Consider the following 18,430-nt stretch of genomic DNA (forward strand, 5'->3'; position numbering starts at 1 on the left):
TGCCTAAATAACAATCTGGCTTTTCTGAGTAACAGGAGAATTTATGCTACAAGGCTTTTTAATTAATTCTGATACTATGGGACACACTATGAGCATCACTGGGCAACAAATGACGTTTGGGGGAAGATGGAGTAATGAGTCCTGAAGCACTTCTTTAAATTAGCTTGTCATCAGTGAAGTGAGAAAGGTTATCATTCCAGTGAAGAAAAGAAAATGTGCAAACTACACAGTTCCCTTTTTAGTTTTAGGGTACTTACTAAATAACTGCACGTATGACTTGTGTTTTTAATTGGGAACAAACAGATGTTCGGGAAAAAATAATTGTGAGCATCTTTCTATCAATCATCTAACCATCTATCTATCCATCTGCAGATAGATGGTTAGATGATAGATAGGTAGATAGATAGATAGATATAGTAGGAATCAGATATATCTGGATCTACATATTGTACATTATCTCATGACATACAGTAAGTAAAGGACTTTTATACCTGACATGACGCGTGTTTGGATCTCAGACTGCAGAAACTGCAGAGATGAAGAAGCCGGGGGAAGAAAAAGCCGAGAAGAAGGGCCCAACAGCTGGAAAAGAGGTCTGCACACACTTGGGACTCAAGGATTGAACCTAATCATCAAAACCAGATTCACAATAGCACTATATTTGCAAGCCAGTGATTTTGACCTTTTTTAATTTCTTTTTCATCCGATGGTCGTCAGATGTCCAACTCCAAGGAGTCACCGGAGGACGCAAGAGAGCTGCAGAATTTAAATGGAGGTGACAGCAAATACAAGCGTTCCTTTAATCTAGAATTACCTAATTGTTGTTTACAGGGCTTTCGATGTGCTAGTTATAGTATCCTGAAAAACAAACACAGTACACTAATTAATCAGCGTCATTCTGATGATCACAACTGACAGCATACTTAGCTGCCCATGCAGTTTACAAGGTAAAATGATCAGAAATGACTCCTCCTTGCTAATTTATTGCCTCAAACTAAAGAAGCCGATCATTCCCATAAGAAGAAAGAAGAAGCAAAGAAACCGTACGCCGAGTCTCCTACAGACAAGCTGGGGACAGAAATGGTGAGTACATTTCTAGAAGCATTGTATTATTAAGATAGTGTCATCCATCAGGCCCTGGTTTCACAAAAAATAGTGTGATAAGACATGTAATAATAAAGTTCTTATCAATGTCTATGAATTTTACAATAAGTACAACAGTGGGATTTGACATCTAGAGGGAATTCATCTTTGACAATATATCACAGCCGCATTCATATTTACCTTTGATAAATTTAAAATGTCAAATAGAGCTGCAGCATAACAATGACACACATACACAGTTGCTTTTTGAAGTTATAATAATAACTACATAATGTGAAATGCTACCCACACAGCACTGAGTCTAAGCCATATATATGCTATAAATACTGTGTAGCTGTAATCTCCTGCCTGTCTATTTTTCTGATCCACATCTGTTCCCATCCCCAGTCCAGTGTGGATGAGCTCCAGTCTCGGTTTATTGAGTACGAGCAAAGCCAGGTCCAAGTGGAGCACATCCTGCAGCACTGGGACCGGGCCCAGGGCAGCCTGCTGGTCCCATTCCCCAGTGAAGAAGTCCCACCAGTGCCAGATGAGGTTCTTACAGATAAACAGGTGGGTCTGTTGTATTTTCTCTTTTTATGTATCAGGTATCAGTGTTTTTGGTGTTTATAGTCAACCGAATCAATACACAGAGAAGCCTGCGTTGTCCTGCTATGCCTAGCTGTTATTGCTAAACGAAGCAGGTTGCATAATGTGCAGTGCAACCTGGTGCCGGCTGGATCTGTGCCCAAAAAGTAAAGATGTCTGAAATAACGCTCGACTATCCATAAATACATACGTCCAATTCCATCCACACATCTGGTGTTGGTTCATGATGACAACAGACTAAGCATGATATTCTAGATGTCCTTCTCCTCTAGTTCTTTAAAAGGAATTCCAAAGCGTCCCAGTGCTAGTCGAGATATGTCATTTCAGAAAATTCTGGGGGTTTCCTCCTCACTGATAGTGCCAGCTAAACCTCCAAGGGGAGGCGCCTAGAAGACATCAGTAAGCTAGCCAGCATTCAAAGTGTGGGACTTAGGTGTGTTGACTCCTGGCATCGCAAACTGTTTCTAAAACATTCGATGAAAAACAGCACAAATAGAATAACACAAATCTGGGTGACAAGAAACTATGCAACTAGTGCAAAGACTTTGAAAAAATGCTTTTAAAGCTGTAGCTAAGTTATTAAAAGATGCCATTTCCACTGATGAAAATGCAGTTAGTTTGCAACACAAGCAAGCAGTGGATTTTGGGTGGCATCTAGACCTCCATACCGGAGTTCCCAGAAGCGGAGACTCTTACCAGCTGATTCCAGGGGAAACAACAGATTCTGAAGCTGACACACACACACAGAAAACGTAAAGGGATTGTTCACAGTATATTCCTAACTTGGATGAATAGAAATATGTTTGAAAATCCCAAAAGGTGTCTTCAAAGACTGCTTGGAAATGGGTAAACTATGCTGTCATTCCTTATTCGTTTCTAAACCGTTGCCTGCACATTGCTTAAACAACAGACAATTAAATGAACATTTGAACTCCCTTACCTTTCTTCCAAACCCAACAGATTTCTACTTTTCTTGGCGGTGAACTTGCTATTTAACCAACGTAGACAAAGCTTTACCACTGCTTGAACCCAGCTATCTTCTTCCTATCCATGTACACAGTCCCCTGTTGGCAAGAAGAGCAAGAAAGTCAATAACAAGAACATGTCTCCAGTGCCGAGTCAGATAGCAGCACCAGCTGAAGTGGAGACGGCTGAACACAAGGTGTCTCCGCCGGACATCATCCCTCACATTGTGCTTAATGCACCGGCGAAAGACTGTGTTAGTGCCACAGAGCTTCTTAAAGGCAGCACCCTGCCTCCACTGGACGAGGTACGGCTAACAACCACCAGACTTTATCGTAGTTTAATTAAATCAGTTTAACAGTTTAACTTCCTTATCGATTTCTGACCCCTCTTTGGTCTCCTTAGGTGTTGGATGATTTGGGTCTGGGACCCAGCGGACCACAAATCCCTCCTCCCACCACCTTCTCCATCGTTCCCTTCCCCAAACACAGAGAGCAAGCTACCGTTCAAGAGACCTGTTTTACATTCCTGGTTCCTTCAGGGCTGGACGAGCAGGAAGAAGACAAAAAAGATGCAGAAGAAGATGTACTAGCATCAGTAATAAAGGTAATTTCACACACCAAAATAATTAGTATCTAGCTCTTCACACTGGTTTAAGATACCAAATTATAACAATTAAAAAAAAAAGCAAATTGATGTCAAAAACTCGGATGTGAAAGTATTGTGTTTGTTGCACAAAGGAAGAGGCAGCAGCGACACCCTCCAAGAGTCGCAACAGGGGCAGCGTTAAGGAGAGCGCATTGTCAAAGGAGAAAGATAAAAAGGGCAGAGAGAGTCAGAAAAGCAAGAGACGACCTTCCGCCATGACAAAAACGAAAGTCTCTGACACCTCTGGTTCACTTGTACGTACTTCACCCAACCCTGACAAAACAGACCAAAACCAGCACCAAGGAAACCTAGAGCATAAACGCTGCCAGAGGCAAGAGAACACACACACACGCAGCTTAAAGCGCACTTCATTGGTTGTTGTGGTTGTTTTACTAATTGTGTGTCTGTGTGTAGCCTGACAACCTTTCGCTGGATTGTACCAGCCAACGGTGAGGTGTTTCTGAAGATCTGGTTCTATTCGGAGTCGCCAGGGAAGTTCGAACAGACCTTCAACTTTGAACTAGTGGGGAGCCAGAGACACTACCAGCTCATCTGCAGAGGAATTTGCACCTATCCTTCCATCTGCAACGATTACATGTCAGTCTGCATTGTTTGGTTCAACTGGAGATACAGGGGACATGTCCCTCATTTTCATAGGTTTCATTTTCTTACTAAAGTCTCAGAACATTAGTCTCTCATTGTCCAGTTGTAGCAGTCCTGTTAGAGAAGATCTGAGTTGAGAAAAGTGTTGACATGCTCATCAAAGTTGGCATCCATTTCTAGAGCCATTAGCCTAAACAGCAGCTAGAAGTGGAGCATTTTGAGAATATTTTGACAGAATACTGTTCCTAGATACCAAGCTTAGATGGAGAACTTGTTTTCACACAATCGGTTCTTTGCATGATGCAGTAACTTAACTGTTTTATCATAGTCCACCAAACAAACGTTATATCTTATCTAATCTTCTCAGCTGATGTTGGTTTGCAGGCTATTATTAAATACCCGTAATTGTCACCACAGCTCAGATGTTGCTGTGATCCTTACTGCACCTGAAGTTGTCATATATGGTTTCCACAGGACTCTTTTTGCTCTCAGTAAGAAGGTGCCACAAATAAAAGAAGAGCTTCAGAGGGCCTACGTAATCAAATCGGGATACTTCGAGTTTGGACCTTTGCTCTGTAGCAAGACCAGAGACAGGTGAGAGGCAGAATAATGACAGCGGGGGCAGTGCTTTGATGTGGTTTTATCGGTCTTTGTATTCACAGATTTACACGCGTCTGTTTAGATACAAGGAAATCAGGTATCCAGACAACACAGAGAAGTTGATGATTCATAACAACTCAGGTCTGGAGGCTGAGGTCCAGTTCAGTTTCCAGCATGATACACAGGCCACCACTTACCTCCTGGAACCCCCGACCATGACCCTCAAACCTGGACAGAATGAGGTACCACAATCCTAACTGCTCATTGAATTAATAATTAATTGAATTACTGACTGTAATAACGTTACAAGTGCGTGTGAATATTCTTCTGCCCTGCTAGGAGCTGACCGTGTGGGCCTATCCAACAAAACTGGGCCAAATAAAGGACAACATTATATGCCATATCAAGGACAATCCAGAGGTTGTGATAATCAACCTCTCTTGCTGGGGCGTTCGGCCAGAGCTGGAGCTGGAAAGCAAGCATTTGCACTTTGATAGGATTCTGCTGCACAGGTACCAAACTATGAAATACGAATTCTGGGAAGAAGAATGATAATAGCTAGAACAGGCATTTAGATTTTGACAAAACATTCAAAGCTCCCTCCAAGGAAATAAACAATTACAGCGATTCAATTCTTGGTTAAACTAAACAGTCCATCTCTTTGTGTTTTTCTCACTTTCTCACCCATTTTCTTTGCCCGTTGTCGCCAGGAGAGACAGCCGCAGTGTGACGATGCATAATAAGACGGCGCTGCCGGTGTCATGGAGACTGCAGGGTGTGGAGGAGCTGGGTGAAGACTTCAGTGCGACACAGGATCAGGGCATCATCTCACCCAACTCCTCTTTCCTTTTGAGCTTGCACTTCAGGGCCAGAAGGCCACACCATGTTAAGAGGTTGTTACGTCTGGAGGTACAGTAAAACTACACAACTCATGATGTGATTAAGAAATAATATAAAACACTATAAGAACTGGATCTAACGTTGAATCAATCACGGAGTGCTGATGTGCTTATACGGGTGTACAATCTGCATTTTATTTCAGGTATCTGATGTCGAGAAGATTCTAGGAATTGTACACACTGAAAACATAGTGGTTACTGCTGAACCCTATGATATAGCTCTGGACATCACACCAGGTACAAACAAATATAATTACAATAATAATAATAATAATGAGATATAATATACTATTTACACATGCGTCTGTTCCAGATGGCTGTCTCGACTTTGGGACCATCAGAGTCTTCGAAGAAGCCAAACTGTCTCTCAGACTGAAAAACCAAGGGAAATATGAAATAGCCTACAAGTGAGTTTGAACTGTCAGCGTTTGAACTGAAGTGAATTTTATTTCACTGCTTCCACTGTCTAATGTTTTATTCCCTGTCTTTCCACGAGGTTTATGTTTGAGCAGACCGACCCAGCCCAGCCAGATCTAGAATCCATTTTCACGGTGTCCCCGAGGAGTGGGACTTTGATGCCCCACGACAAGCCGACATCAGTTCACGTCCACTGCAGACCCACCACGGAAATCTCAGTTAGTGAACAGGCTATCCTGCCTTGTCAGGTATGAGACACAGTGGTCTTTATGATCTTATTATGTACTTAGTTATGAAGAAGACATGTTGTGGGACCTTTTTGGTACTATGTGGTTTAATTTGACTTGATTTTGTCTGATAAAAGATCTACGACATCCTTTTTTCTAAGTGAAAGCAGTCTTAGTTTACACTGGATCATTGTGTTATGTCCCAGCTTTGTATTTCTCTTCATTATTGTACATAGTTCACTGTACATATATTGCACCATATGCAGGGGCAAGTAGTAGTTTAAATTGCATCCTGCATGCTAGACTTCAACATCCCTGGTTGATTGCTTTTGTCTCTATATAAACACAAGGTGCGCCCAAAATGCAACTACAGTACACTGGAACTGTAAGGATATTGTTTCGTCTTGTTTATATGAGATACATTGTGCAAAGTTAGATTTTTTTTCTTTAATTGTTCAAGTTTTCTCTTGACTAACTGAACTACTGTTCTGCAGGTGATCGAACCCCACATCAGGACTGGAGGAGAAACCATAGCCATCTTAGCCATCAAGGTTTCAGTCAAGTCGGTTTTCTCCAGGTTAAGACTTGATTCATGCTGTCATCTTTTAGATCATTTCCATTAGTAGTACAGAAACCTGATCACATGTAGTACGCGTTTTGCTTTCCACCACTGAACACTTGCCACTTGGCCTTGCTTCTTATTTTATTCATATGAGGCCGTTCTGAGAATAGCTTGATGCACAAACGTTCCCTTTTTTTGGTGTTCACTCTCTAGATACAATATCACGCCTGCATGCGACATCAACTTTGGTCCGCTGGTCTACGGCTGCAAGAAAAGTCAGAGTATCACCATCGAAAACACTGGAGTCTTTGATACTTCTTTCACCATCTGCCGCATGATCACAGACCCTGCGCCGCCAGGGAGGCCGGGGTAGGAAGGCAGAACACAAACCGAAACATTTATACATACACAGAGCTTACTATACCATACTTGTCTCTGTGTTCTGATCTCAGGGGTCCAGGTAAGACGGTACCAGGAGAGGGCGTTTCGGGGAAGCAGCCTGGTGCCAGTAACAAAACGAGACGAGAGTCCATCCAGAAAGACTTGAGTTATGCACAGGTGAGAGACTGATGGTGGACCTGACAACTTGACAGTATCTGTTAATAGATGCAGGTGTGTTGTGTTTGAACACTTGTCTCTTTATAGGGAAACAGCGAACCAGTTTCTCACAGGGTTCACTAAATAACCAGTCATGATTTCACCATTGATACTTTAAAAGGTTCACACAAATTACAAAAACAACATGTTTTGTCACTAATGTTTAGTCATATCTAGCCTAGCGATGTCAGCTAACTATGTTGAAATTAGACAAACTAACACAATTGAGAGATAATTCACAAAACAATATTTTTAGTTAATCAAGCACAATGTTAGTTTTCTTGATTTTAATGCATCTGCAAAAAAAAAAAAAGCATCTCTGGGACTTGTCTTAGAGGTTGACTAATTCCATATTTATTTTGCAATCACTGCTGAAGCGGAGCCTTCGTTAGTGTTATTTGCTCCATCTGTGCACTCCCTGCTGTGTCGAGTCAAAATGTCTGCTGTGAAAAAGTCTTTGAATCTGATTAATTTTCAGAAATAATTAAATAAAACAGGCTGCTTGAATGCTAGTTGGGTTGTAATGGTTCAAATTTGAAGGCTCTATTAAAAAAAATAAAGCTTGTGGTGCACTGTGAGTGACATTTGCACAACAGAAAAAAATGATGTCAAGTCATGAACAATCTATCTGGGATTTTTTATTGGTAAATTTTGTAATTTTTGTTACTGTTTTTCCCCGTAGCCTCATCACCTCTCCTTCCTTCTTCTCATTCTTTGATGTGCCCTCTTTTTTTTTTTAAGAATCGCCTCACCATGGGGGTGTTCTCAGTTTCTCCCTGCACTGGGAGCCTGCAGCCAGGATCTCAGCAGGTTGTGACGGTTGAATGTGCAGCCGAACAGCTGGGCAGCTGGAACCAGACTTTGCTCATTGACATCAGTGGCCGCGACCCCTCACGCCACCCTAACGGCATACCCTACCGACTGCTGGCTGAAGTGTGCAAACCAGGTCAGACCTGCAGGAGACTAATGTGACTGGTCTTGAGTCCACATGGCTCAGTTCATATATGTTGTAGGCAATGATTCCTCTGAAACCACTGAGAGCACAGGCTGTGTGAATATTCAGAGGGCTGTTGTCTACATGAATGACTGTTTTAGTATTATTCCTTTAACTGATATTGTCTTTTGCAGGCATATCCTTGGACATAACCTCCATCTTTGAGGAGCACCGTGTGTGCCACAGCAGCAGCCAGCTCTCCTCTGAGCAGTTTTGCAGTGCTAAAGGCATTTATGTCCAGGATGAGAATAAGTTTGTTTTCAACAAAGCTGTAGTGGGACAAACCTCTCGGGCCCGCTTCAAACTCATCAACAACGGCAAGATTCCCTGTGAGATAAACTTGGGCATCAGGCAGGTTGGTGCTAAGGTGAGGCGTTTAAATGGTTTGTTTGGTAGATACACAGATATGATAGAAGTAAGATTTAAAATCTAACTTTTTTTTTTTGTACAGACTTCCCGAAATGTGGAGGTTTTCGATTTGTCGACTACAATGCTGAGCATCCCCAGCCAGTCACATGCTTTTGTCGTGGTCACGTTCACACCTCCAACGATGCAGCTTTACAGCGCTGTGTTTGAGGCCACAATGGAAGGGACCAGCAGGTAAATAAGGGCATGGCAATTTCTGCTGCTATTGCTTTACTGTGATCTTATTTTTTGTCTTGCTGAATGCCATCCACCTTTCTGTCTTTTACTGAATCCAGAATGACGCCCACGTTAAAGAGCAAGGTGCTGGAGTTTGAGCTAACGGGAGAGGGCACCCTGCCCAGTGTGTGTGTGGTGCGTCCGGCTCTGAGGACCAGTGGAGGAAGCCCAATGCTGCAGTTCAGACGGGTATTGGTCGGGCGCAGACATACCCTACCCCTGGTGGTCCTAAATGATGGAAATATTCCAGCCCAGGTGAGACGACACATAATTCTATGCTCAACAGTTTTCATTGCTATGTTTTCGTAGATTTTCATTCAAGACAAATAATTGTTTTTTATATAATCTGAGGAGAATTTTGTAAGTAAAGGTGCTTTTTTTTTGGAATTGTTACACAGGTCCAGATTGACATGCTGGATAAGCACGCTGTGTTCACATTCAAAGCTGCTCCTGGTAACACTTTCAGCTCCATCCAGTCCACACAGCTTGAAGGCTCAGGTAAAACAAAACTGTCTACAGTCTTTACTTAAAGTCATACAATAAAATGTCAATATTCTCTTCAATTTTGCCTAATTCTGCTCGAAAGAACCAGTGCTGCTCTTATTGCTAAGACGCCATGACTACTTTTTTTATCATTTCCTTGCCCCATTGTCTACTTTGTAGACCCAGTTCAACTTTCTACACTAAGTCCTAAACTGTTCCCTGTTGACGTGGATTGCCGCATTTAAAGCTCATTTTGTCTCTAGCAGCAATGCATGCAGAATAGACATGAGGCTTTTCCTAATTAACGTCAATTGATTCAAGTAGGGTTATTAACTGAAAGGACCCAAGGGTAAAAGGGGTGAAAAGGGTCAAATGTGGAGATGGAAGATAATCGTCAGATGTGTAGTGTAGAAACGTCGGATGGGGAACAAATAGAAACAAAACAGAGAGAGAGAGGAGTTAGGGTTTGGGATTACATGTGGCGTGTTCTTGTTCCTGACTGACTTTTTTAAGTGCAGCACCCTTATTCACTACACTGTGACAGTCTAGTGCTTTGACTTTGATTTCAAACAGGGCTCCACCCATTTAGCTTTTAATTCCAGTAGTTGCAGATAATAAAATGTAGGCCCACTTTTGACCAGAAAACCTGAAATTATTTGTGTATAATTATAATGCTGAATAGATGATGTATAGACACTTTGGTGTAATCTTTCCTTCTCCCACAGAGCATCACTTGGTGCACAGAGCCGTCCTGAGGCTGGGTGTCAATGAACTTGCGGAGTTCGAGGTCAGCTTCTGCTCTGACAAACCCCTGAGCGTGAAGGCAAAAATTACACTGCAGGTGGAGGGCAACCAGTACAGCTATACCACGATACGAGTGATGGGAGAGGCCTACCAGCAAATGGTCTCTCTTGACAACATCAGCAGGTCGACAGAGGAAATGGATCTGGAAGACGATGAGGAAGGTATGTCAAGAAGGAAGCACATGACAGAGAGTAAGAGAGAGAGAGACTTGTAATGTGGTAACAACGCAGAGGAAAAGGTTTAAAGTGTAAAGTAGTTATATTAATAATAAGCAGCTGGTTCTTGATTGTGAGAAATGCTGTAAAGTGTGAGTTGGTAAAATTAAATCTTGAATTCATCTTAAAGGACCTATTTCTGTTTTACAGTTAATTATGAGGTGCTGGACTTTGGTCACTGCCATGTTGATCGTCCATATCAAGAGAGTTTCACCATGGTCAACCACAGCAGCAGCCAGGCCGTGAGGTTTGAGTGGCCTCCTAGTGGAGCCCATGTCGTCTTTTCACCACAGGTAAAAAAAACGTAGATGGATATTCACTTTTTTTTTTTTAATATATACTTTCGCAAAGTGTTTATATTTTATAGATTTGCTATTTAAAATGACTCAGGAAACCTTGCACAAGCATCCCAATGTACCTGTACTTTCTTGTACCTGTGCAAATGGCAATAAAGTTTATTCTAGTGTATTCTTTTCAATATGGAGGTTGGGGCCATCCTGGGACCATGGTTTTACATATTACACTGTACAGTATTAATTAATAGATGAATGCAAATCTTACAGCTTTCCGTGTTCTAAGATAAAATTCATAAATATTTGTGGTTTATCACTCCAGACCTCAAAAAAGGGCCACATCTCAAAAAGACTTGATCGCAGTCGTTTTCTGTTGTCTCTTTTTGGTTTAAAGTCGTGTTGCGTGTCTCCCTTCGGTCGTCCTTTTTATATTTATAATAATGTGTGTCTCTTTGTGGTTGTATTGCTTCCGTTTGTTGTTGTTTTGTGTTTCTTTGGTCCTATCACAAGTGGACAGCTCTAGATGCACAGAGTATGATCATCTGGCAAGTATGGGCTAGTGGTCAGAGAAGCGGATTTGGGACCGAAGGGTTAATATTTCAATTCACGATGTATGTGGAGTGGATCAGCTGTGCTTTAAGCTTAAGCACAGCATCTAACCTGCAACTGTTCCCTGGGTAAAGCATATGGCTGCCTGCTCACTAATTACTGTGTGTACAAATGGCTTGGCTAAACACAATCATAATTAGTACGCATCTCTACATGTGTCTTGAACGACCACTTGTGATCAGACTCAAATGTGGTCTGAGCGCTCAGATCTCAATACACCACTCTCTCTTATAATTGTAGCCCAGTTGTGACACAGTCAGAGTAGCGACGTTCAATTATCCATCTAATATATTAACAGTCTATCTAGTTGTGGCCTATAACTGAAGCCAAAAGTACAAAATCTATATTTTAAAACCATCCTGACATTCTGTTTTTTTTTTGTTTGTTTTTGCTTAAGATAACATTTGGCTGTGATTTAAAGAATAATAATAATTTACTTTTGTTTACAGGTGGGCCACCTTCATGCTGGTTGTTCAAAGGAAGTGACTGTCACCTTCAGCTCCAGTCAGCCGGTGGCTCTCAGCCTCCAGCCAATGAGATGTAAGGTTTGCCAGGTGGAGTTCCAGCTGCCCGTCGATCAGGTGCCTGACTGGGACGACCGACAGAGGACGGTGCAGTGGCTGAGCTCCTCAGAGCAGACTGCAGAAGCGTCCCAGCAGCCAGTGAAGAGCAAGGTACACGTGGTGCCTTGGTTGTTCTGATAAAGAGATGTGTGGCTAAAGGATTTTAACGGTGCAGTGTTGATTCATGTGTGTGTTTGCATGCAGGTGATAAAGACGGATCCTGAGCCCTGCTGCTCCGTGGTGGAGGGCTCTCAGTGGGAGTTGGATTTGCGTATCAGCGCAGTTTGTGACTATGTGAAGATGAGCTGCAACGCCGAGAGCATCCTCTTCAAAGACACCATGCTTTACCAAACCAGAATCCACGAGTAAGTCAGGCTCTGCAACACAATACATTAATATAAATACCAATTATTGACATTTAGAACTGATCACATGGCCTCAAATTTGACCCTTCGTTTACACACTATACAGTACCTCCATATAGTCCATGAGAACCTACCATAACATCCTTAATTAAACAAATTTATATTAATTGTGTGTGACTGTGTATTTGCTTGTGCAGACTGCAGATAGTGAATGAGGGCCGCGTGAAAATGGAATTCGCCTGGCAAGTTCTCATGGATCCAACCAGCAACGTCGTTAACCGTGACCAAGGAAGGGCAACAGAAATGTTATATTAACAGAAATATATCCTAGTTTTGTGTACTGTGCGTAAAATGTGAACTTGTGTCGCCTGTAACAGATGGGACCTCCACCTCCCGACCTGGCAGCAGGTTGGCAGGAGCACTGACCGGTGCCCGTCCTTCCAGCGCTCTGGCCAGCGTGATGTCTGTTCTGATGGGGAACCCTGAGCTGCCTCCTTTCAGCATTGAGCCCGGCGTAGGGGCCGTAGCACCGGGTGCCACGCAGAACTTCAGCGTTCGCTTTTCACCTCTGGAGGTGGCCCAGTTTGAGGGCAAGCTGTTGTGCAGGTAGGCGAACATGTGACATAGTTACTCCTAACATGGATCATTGTTGTAAACTAGAAACAGATTTCACAGTGATGGATCTTTTTAAGTAATTTTATAGACTTTCTCTGGAACATGAAAGTGTTATAAAGGACAGAATGACTGTAGGGAAATGAAGGGATGCCTTACCAAGTATAATCTCAACACTTTCCAGCATCCACAACTTGCAGCATGGCGATCAGGCCCCATGTATCACGGTGAGTGGCCGCAGCCTGTTGCCTCACTGCCACTTTGTCTTGGAGGACTCGGACTACATCAGTGGGAGCCGCCGCAACCCTGAGTTCAGGACCCCTCTGGACCGTAACACCAGGGTGTTAGAGTTCAGTGCTGTTGGAATTTCTTCACCATCAACAAGGTAAGAGAGAGGGAGAGATATTAGAGCTCTTTACCTCTGTCGGTTTAAACTGTAATGTTTTGTGTTCCCTGTGCAGATGTTTCAGTGTGGTGAACCCAACTAGTAAGCCCTACTCATTCAAATGGAGGTGTGAAGACACAGGTGATGCTCTATTCCGCTGTCTCACCCCACGTGGTTCCATCGAACCTGGAAAGAAAGTGGAAGTAAGAATTCACTTTAAACGCACTGAAACAGCCTCTCTCTCTCTATCGGAATAGCTGTGTCTCATAAAATATTTTTCCACTCTCTTTCAACATGTCACCTTGTCCCAGCCTTCTTTATTTAACTCCACATTAGAGTTACTTTTTTCTTGAGCTGTTAGCCCGGTGTAATTCTCCGGCCTGTGTCTGCAGGTGTGTTTTGAATATGTAGCCGAGCAGCTGGATGCAGTGGAGTCATTCTGGAGCTTTGTGATTGAGACTCTGTCGCTGTCTATTCCCTTCCTGTGCGTGGGCACCGCCAGAGAACCTCTCGTCTATCTCGACAGACCTCACCTCGACTTCGGGGAACTGCTTGTCGGTGTGTAATATACAGCAGATGGACACACAAGTACAGCATGTGCATCCATGTCTGAAAGCTCGATTCCACTGTAATACAGGTGGTTGTTATGAATGCAGTGCAAACTATTGTGTGTGTGTGTGGGTACAGGTCGTAAAGTGGAGCAGACATTTGATCTGGTGAACGGGGAGGAGGAGTCCTTCTGTTTCTCTGTTCTGCAGTCGTCTCTTCTCAGTGAAGACCAGCAGTCAAGCTTCATTTTGCAGCCCATGACCGGCACAGTGGCACCGAAAGACAGGTTAACGACACTCCAACATAACAATTAAACCAGACGTAAAGACTTATATGCCAAATAATAAAAATCTATCATGCAGCAGTGTCCTCCTCCTCACAGCTTTTTGAAGAAAGTCACAGTGGATCTGTCAACTGTTCTCCACTCTTTTATGCAGGTTCCCAGTCACAGTGCGCTTCACGCCTTCCTGTGAGGGATATGCGAGTTTCCGACTGGTTCTGAAGGTGAAAAGAAAGTCAGAGCCACTTGTACTGACAGCCAAGGCAGACTGCTTCACCATGAGCGCTTCGGTTCAAGTTGAGGAACCCGACGGGGGCCTCAAACAGATCTCCCCCAACCACCGGGATACTCTGGACTTTGGAAAAGTCAGGATGCTTTCACATCATATACATCACCCCTTTAATATGTGAACTACGTAGTAAGCCTTTTTATTTTTGTCTGTGTGCGTGCTGTTTATAGGTGGGGATTTCAGAGCAATCCACCTTCAACTTCCTGGTGTCCAATCTGGCAAGATTCATCCTGGAAGTGGACTTTGACATAACAGGTCCCAGAGAGCTGCTGCAACATTTAGAGGCAAAACCACAAAAGGCTGCTGTTGAGGTCGGGCAGCAGCTGCAGGCATCACTGTTCTTCTGTCCCCGGAGCATTTGCAACCTCCAGGACGTCCTATTGAATATCAAGGTACAATCCTAGTATGGGTATTTATAGATGAGTAATTGCTTTAAAGGATCGGCTTGGCTTTTTAGTCCAAAACAAAAGTTCACGGCGGTAGTTGATCACTGTCGAGCTGAGATCTGCTTAATGTATAGCCATGAATAATTTGTAAACAGTGACACAGGCCTTCCATTAATTCATCCTCCTCTTTCTGCATTCTGTAAAATCTACTGAAAATTACTCCGCTGGCTGACAACGTGTAGCTTAGTAAAACTTTAACGACTGTACTTGATGATCATTTCATCTGCACACACAAATACAAAGTTTTATTAAACTCCGCTTTTACTTTTTCATCTTTGAAGACTACAGCGCATTTATGAAAAGAAAATACAAACGAGAGACATCTTAAACTTTATCTGATAATCTTCGGTGTCATTACCATAACTTGATGGAGCTCTCTCTAAATCATTAAAGAGACCTGGAGCTATGCTGTCACTTTCTATTTGCAGTTGCTATTATTTTTCAAAATACCTCATCAATAATGATCAGGCATAATTCTAAGCAATACTTTAAATTACCGATTCCTTCTTACTTTGACTCCTCTTTCTCTTGGTTCATCTCATTAGGTGAAGCATGGGCCAACATTTACCTTTGACATTAAAGGCAGTGCTGTAGCGCCGAGCCTCGAATTCTCCTTCACCAAGTTCAACTTTGGCAAGTGCTTCCTGTGCTGTCCCGGCATGCTGCCGCCATCCCAGACCCTAGTGATAAGCAACAGAGGCAAAAGGGACATCAGGTGTGTGTGAACGTAAAGGAATATCCTTGTTTTATTCAGAATACAAGAGTTTCAGGTGTAAACGAGTCTAAAACTCACTCTCCTCAGCGTCCAGTGCCAGTTCAAGAACACCACTTTCCTGGAGATGGACTTCCAACCAGGGGTTTTGTCCCCTGGTGCTGTGACGGAGGTACCAATCACCTTCTATCCTCGCGAGGCTCGTCGATACCATGAAAAGCTCGCCTTCATCTTAAACAGCTGTGTGACAAAACAGGTTGATGTACTGGGCCAAGGCGTCGAGATTAAGGTAAGAGAGAAGAGTGTGTGCTGTAGTTAACATTTATGTTTTGAATACTGCTTTCTCTTTTTACTAAAGATGGGATACTGATCTACTGATTAGAGACTCCAAACTGGATTAGCAACTGCTAGGGCTTGTTTGGAAACACTACAATCTTTTGAATCTAGACATATATTTTTACTTTTGGCATCATTACCTCAAAAGTAAAATTACATCTTCAACAACCTTTGTCCTGTAGAAAGAAATTAGATTTCACTGACCCAATCCATTTGATTATAATCTGACTAAATTTTATTGTTCTGTTAAATGTCATTATCCCGATCACATTTCGTTCTGTCTCAGCTGGAAGTGGAGGATCCACGGCAGAGGAAGGTGAAGCTGGGATGTCTGACGTTGGGTCAGAAGGTGAAAAAACAGGTGGTTCTTGTCAACCGCAGCAGTTTAGACCTTTCTTTCACCCTGATGCTCAACGCAAACACACCCCTGGACCCAAAGGTAGGGAAACACACACACACACATATACACACAATGATAAACAATAGTCAATATATAGTCAAGCAACTCTTCATATCACCCTCTCCTCCAGGATCTGTCCTTCACTCCGACAGGCGAGCTGAAACTGAAATCAAGCGGGGGATCGTGTAATGTTGAGATCCAGTTCTCACCTCGTCAGCTCATCGCTCCCTTCACCGCTGAGCTCCAGGCGGAGTTTTCAGGCCTGTTACACCCCCTGCTGACCATCCAAGGCTGCTGCCAGGTACAGTGTTCTGACTAAAGTCACATTAAAAGGCAAATAATGAACGTCTTTGCATGCTCTGACAAACACTGAATTCTTTACCAGTGTACTAATTACTATTTTTCAGATAGAAATTTCATTGTTGTCAGTTTTATACAACTTCTTTGTATTGGGTTAGCTGGCTCTTATCATCTTGTAACAGGAATATCTTCTGTTAACTCCACATCTAAGATAAAACAATGTTTTTTTCCCCCTATTTTAAACTGTCAGGGTGTGGAGGTCCAGCTGGATCAGGACTACCTGTCCTTTGGGGCTGTGGTACAGCGCTGCCAGACCAAGAAGAAGATTATCATGATGAACACTGGTGACATCGGCGCTAGGTGAGCATAGATGCTACAGAATATATAATCTTGTAGAGACGTCCTGATGCTGGAGTAATGACACGTGGTCTGAGCGTCCTTCACATATTCAGGTTAAATTGCTGTCTTTGTTGAAAGGTATGTGATCAGTATTCACTAATGTGATTACATGAACGCAACGTATCCCCCACAGTAATGTTACTGTACTGTTGAGTCACCAGAAACAATTAGGTCACAGGCACTTCCATGATTGATATTCATTTTAAAGAAAAATGTGTAAATGACAAACTATACGTAACGTGAGGTCAATGCCACAAAGTTTTAGGTTAGTGAATTCTTTAATTTCAATGGAATTTAATGTTTTTTTTAATATATAATTTGATTTTTCCTGTAAATATTTTGTATATACATTCTCTATCATTATAGATTTGTATAGTATCTATCTATCTCTCTATCTATCTATCTATCTATCTGTCTATCCAGTCAGTCAGTCAGTCAGTCAGTCAGTCAGTGGCATTCATATTTTCCAGAATAGATATGATTGATATACAGCATAAAATCTCTACTAGCACTTTAGCTCCAATGTTAAATGGTGCACACAATCTTTAAGCCACAGTTTAAGAGATTTTTTTCTTTCCAATTAAACAATATAAGTCATCTCACTGTATCTTACAGAGCTACTCCAAATATTGCCGTAAGAGCTGATTGCTCCATGGGTACTCTCAAGAGGCCTGATATGGTTTTAAATAAATATTAACAGACAGAAGGTGCTTAGCTCTGGACAAAACCAGAACATGTGCGAAGGCCGGTGCTTGCCTGCATCGATCACACGAAGGGTCCATGTTAGGGAAGACTAGTGAAGGCGATGCACAACCTTGAAATGACTTACGTGTGTTGCAGACAGATTGACGAGGCATCTATCCTAGACCTTTATTTTTTTTTTTTTACTGTTATTACCAGGTTCCATTGGAAAACAGAGAGTTTTCCTGCGGTGCTGTCCATCGCTCCGGCTAAAGGTTACATCTGCCCAGGCATGGAGGTTCCCTTTGAACTGACTTTCGCCCCCGTGGAGCTGAGTAATGACACAAGATATGAGAACCTGTCCTGCTCTGTCGAGGGCTTCTCCTCACCTGTTACGCTCACTGTCACTGGCTCCTGCATCGCAGCCTCCACTAACAAAGAGGTCAGACCGAAGCACCTTTTATGCACATATACAGTGAAGACATTTCCTCACTTGGTGGTTGTTATCTGATGCCGATGACTGGAATTTAAGGCAGTAAGAGTATTGATTCATCATGCTCACTCTGTGTACAGTGTGTGGGTGACTTACATAGTTTCCTGGTGAGAGAAGATGCCATTTATTTAAGGTGCATCACTGTGGTTAGATTTTTATTATCATTATTAATACGCACATAAAAATAGCATCAGAGAGAGTGCATTTTTATCTTTTAATGCTTTTTGCCAAAGCGCCAATGGCAGCTATGGCCATAAAAAGCCTCTTCCAACAAAAGACCTGGGTTTAATCCAAACCAGTATACTTCCTCAGACTAGAGACTCCCAGAATTGGTGATTTGTCTGCTCATCTATTTCATGAGGACATCAATAA

The 18,430-nt window shown here is 42.6% G+C and overlaps 1 protein-coding gene across 1 annotated transcript in view; it reads left to right on the top strand.

The window, feature by feature from the left end:
• Positions 1–18,430, top strand: part of hydin (HYDIN axonemal central pair apparatus protein) — a gene marked incomplete at its 5' end in the record, with an annotated part of 75,245 nt that overhangs the window by 52,640 nt on the left and 4,175 nt on the right. Inside the window, 42 exons of the mRNA XM_084554863.1 lie at positions 519–593; positions 718–775; positions 1,001–1,106; positions 1,398–1,691; positions 2,653–2,671; positions 2,753–2,962; positions 3,061–3,261; positions 3,396–3,634; positions 3,718–3,900; positions 4,381–4,500; positions 4,589–4,748; positions 4,846–5,018; positions 5,217–5,415; positions 5,549–5,642; positions 5,719–5,812; positions 5,902–6,070; positions 6,544–6,626; positions 6,825–6,980; positions 7,064–7,169; positions 7,881–8,154; positions 8,337–8,569; positions 8,654–8,802; positions 8,904–9,099; positions 9,243–9,371; positions 10,055–10,292; positions 10,497–10,639; positions 11,698–11,922; positions 12,016–12,176; positions 12,374–12,456; positions 12,554–12,782; positions 12,973–13,173; positions 13,250–13,376; positions 13,566–13,731; positions 13,861–14,008; positions 14,160–14,367; positions 14,462–14,683; positions 15,283–15,452; positions 15,540–15,738; positions 16,072–16,224; positions 16,316–16,486; positions 16,736–16,845; positions 17,785–18,007. Of these exons, the coding sequence (XP_084410989.1) occupies positions 519–593; positions 718–775; positions 1,001–1,106; positions 1,398–1,691; positions 2,653–2,671; positions 2,753–2,962; positions 3,061–3,261; positions 3,396–3,634; positions 3,718–3,900; positions 4,381–4,500; positions 4,589–4,748; positions 4,846–5,018; positions 5,217–5,415; positions 5,549–5,642; positions 5,719–5,812; positions 5,902–6,070; positions 6,544–6,626; positions 6,825–6,980; positions 7,064–7,169; positions 7,881–8,154; positions 8,337–8,569; positions 8,654–8,802; positions 8,904–9,099; positions 9,243–9,371; positions 10,055–10,292; positions 10,497–10,639; positions 11,698–11,922; positions 12,016–12,176; positions 12,374–12,456; positions 12,554–12,782; positions 12,973–13,173; positions 13,250–13,376; positions 13,566–13,731; positions 13,861–14,008; positions 14,160–14,367; positions 14,462–14,683; positions 15,283–15,452; positions 15,540–15,738; positions 16,072–16,224; positions 16,316–16,486; positions 16,736–16,845; positions 17,785–18,007 (6,897 nt within the window). The remainder of the gene's footprint in view (positions 1–518; positions 594–717; positions 776–1,000; positions 1,107–1,397; positions 1,692–2,652; positions 2,672–2,752; positions 2,963–3,060; positions 3,262–3,395; positions 3,635–3,717; positions 3,901–4,380; positions 4,501–4,588; positions 4,749–4,845; positions 5,019–5,216; positions 5,416–5,548; positions 5,643–5,718; positions 5,813–5,901; positions 6,071–6,543; positions 6,627–6,824; positions 6,981–7,063; positions 7,170–7,880; positions 8,155–8,336; positions 8,570–8,653; positions 8,803–8,903; positions 9,100–9,242; positions 9,372–10,054; positions 10,293–10,496; positions 10,640–11,697; positions 11,923–12,015; positions 12,177–12,373; positions 12,457–12,553; positions 12,783–12,972; positions 13,174–13,249; positions 13,377–13,565; positions 13,732–13,860; positions 14,009–14,159; positions 14,368–14,461; positions 14,684–15,282; positions 15,453–15,539; positions 15,739–16,071; positions 16,225–16,315; positions 16,487–16,735; positions 16,846–17,784; positions 18,008–18,430) is intronic.

The sequence above is a fragment of the Chelon labrosus genome (genome assembly GCF_963514085.1).
Source record: "Chelon labrosus genome assembly, chromosome: 11".
In the NCBI taxonomy this organism is placed as follows: Eukaryota; Metazoa; Chordata; class Actinopteri; order Mugiliformes; family Mugilidae; genus Chelon; species Chelon labrosus.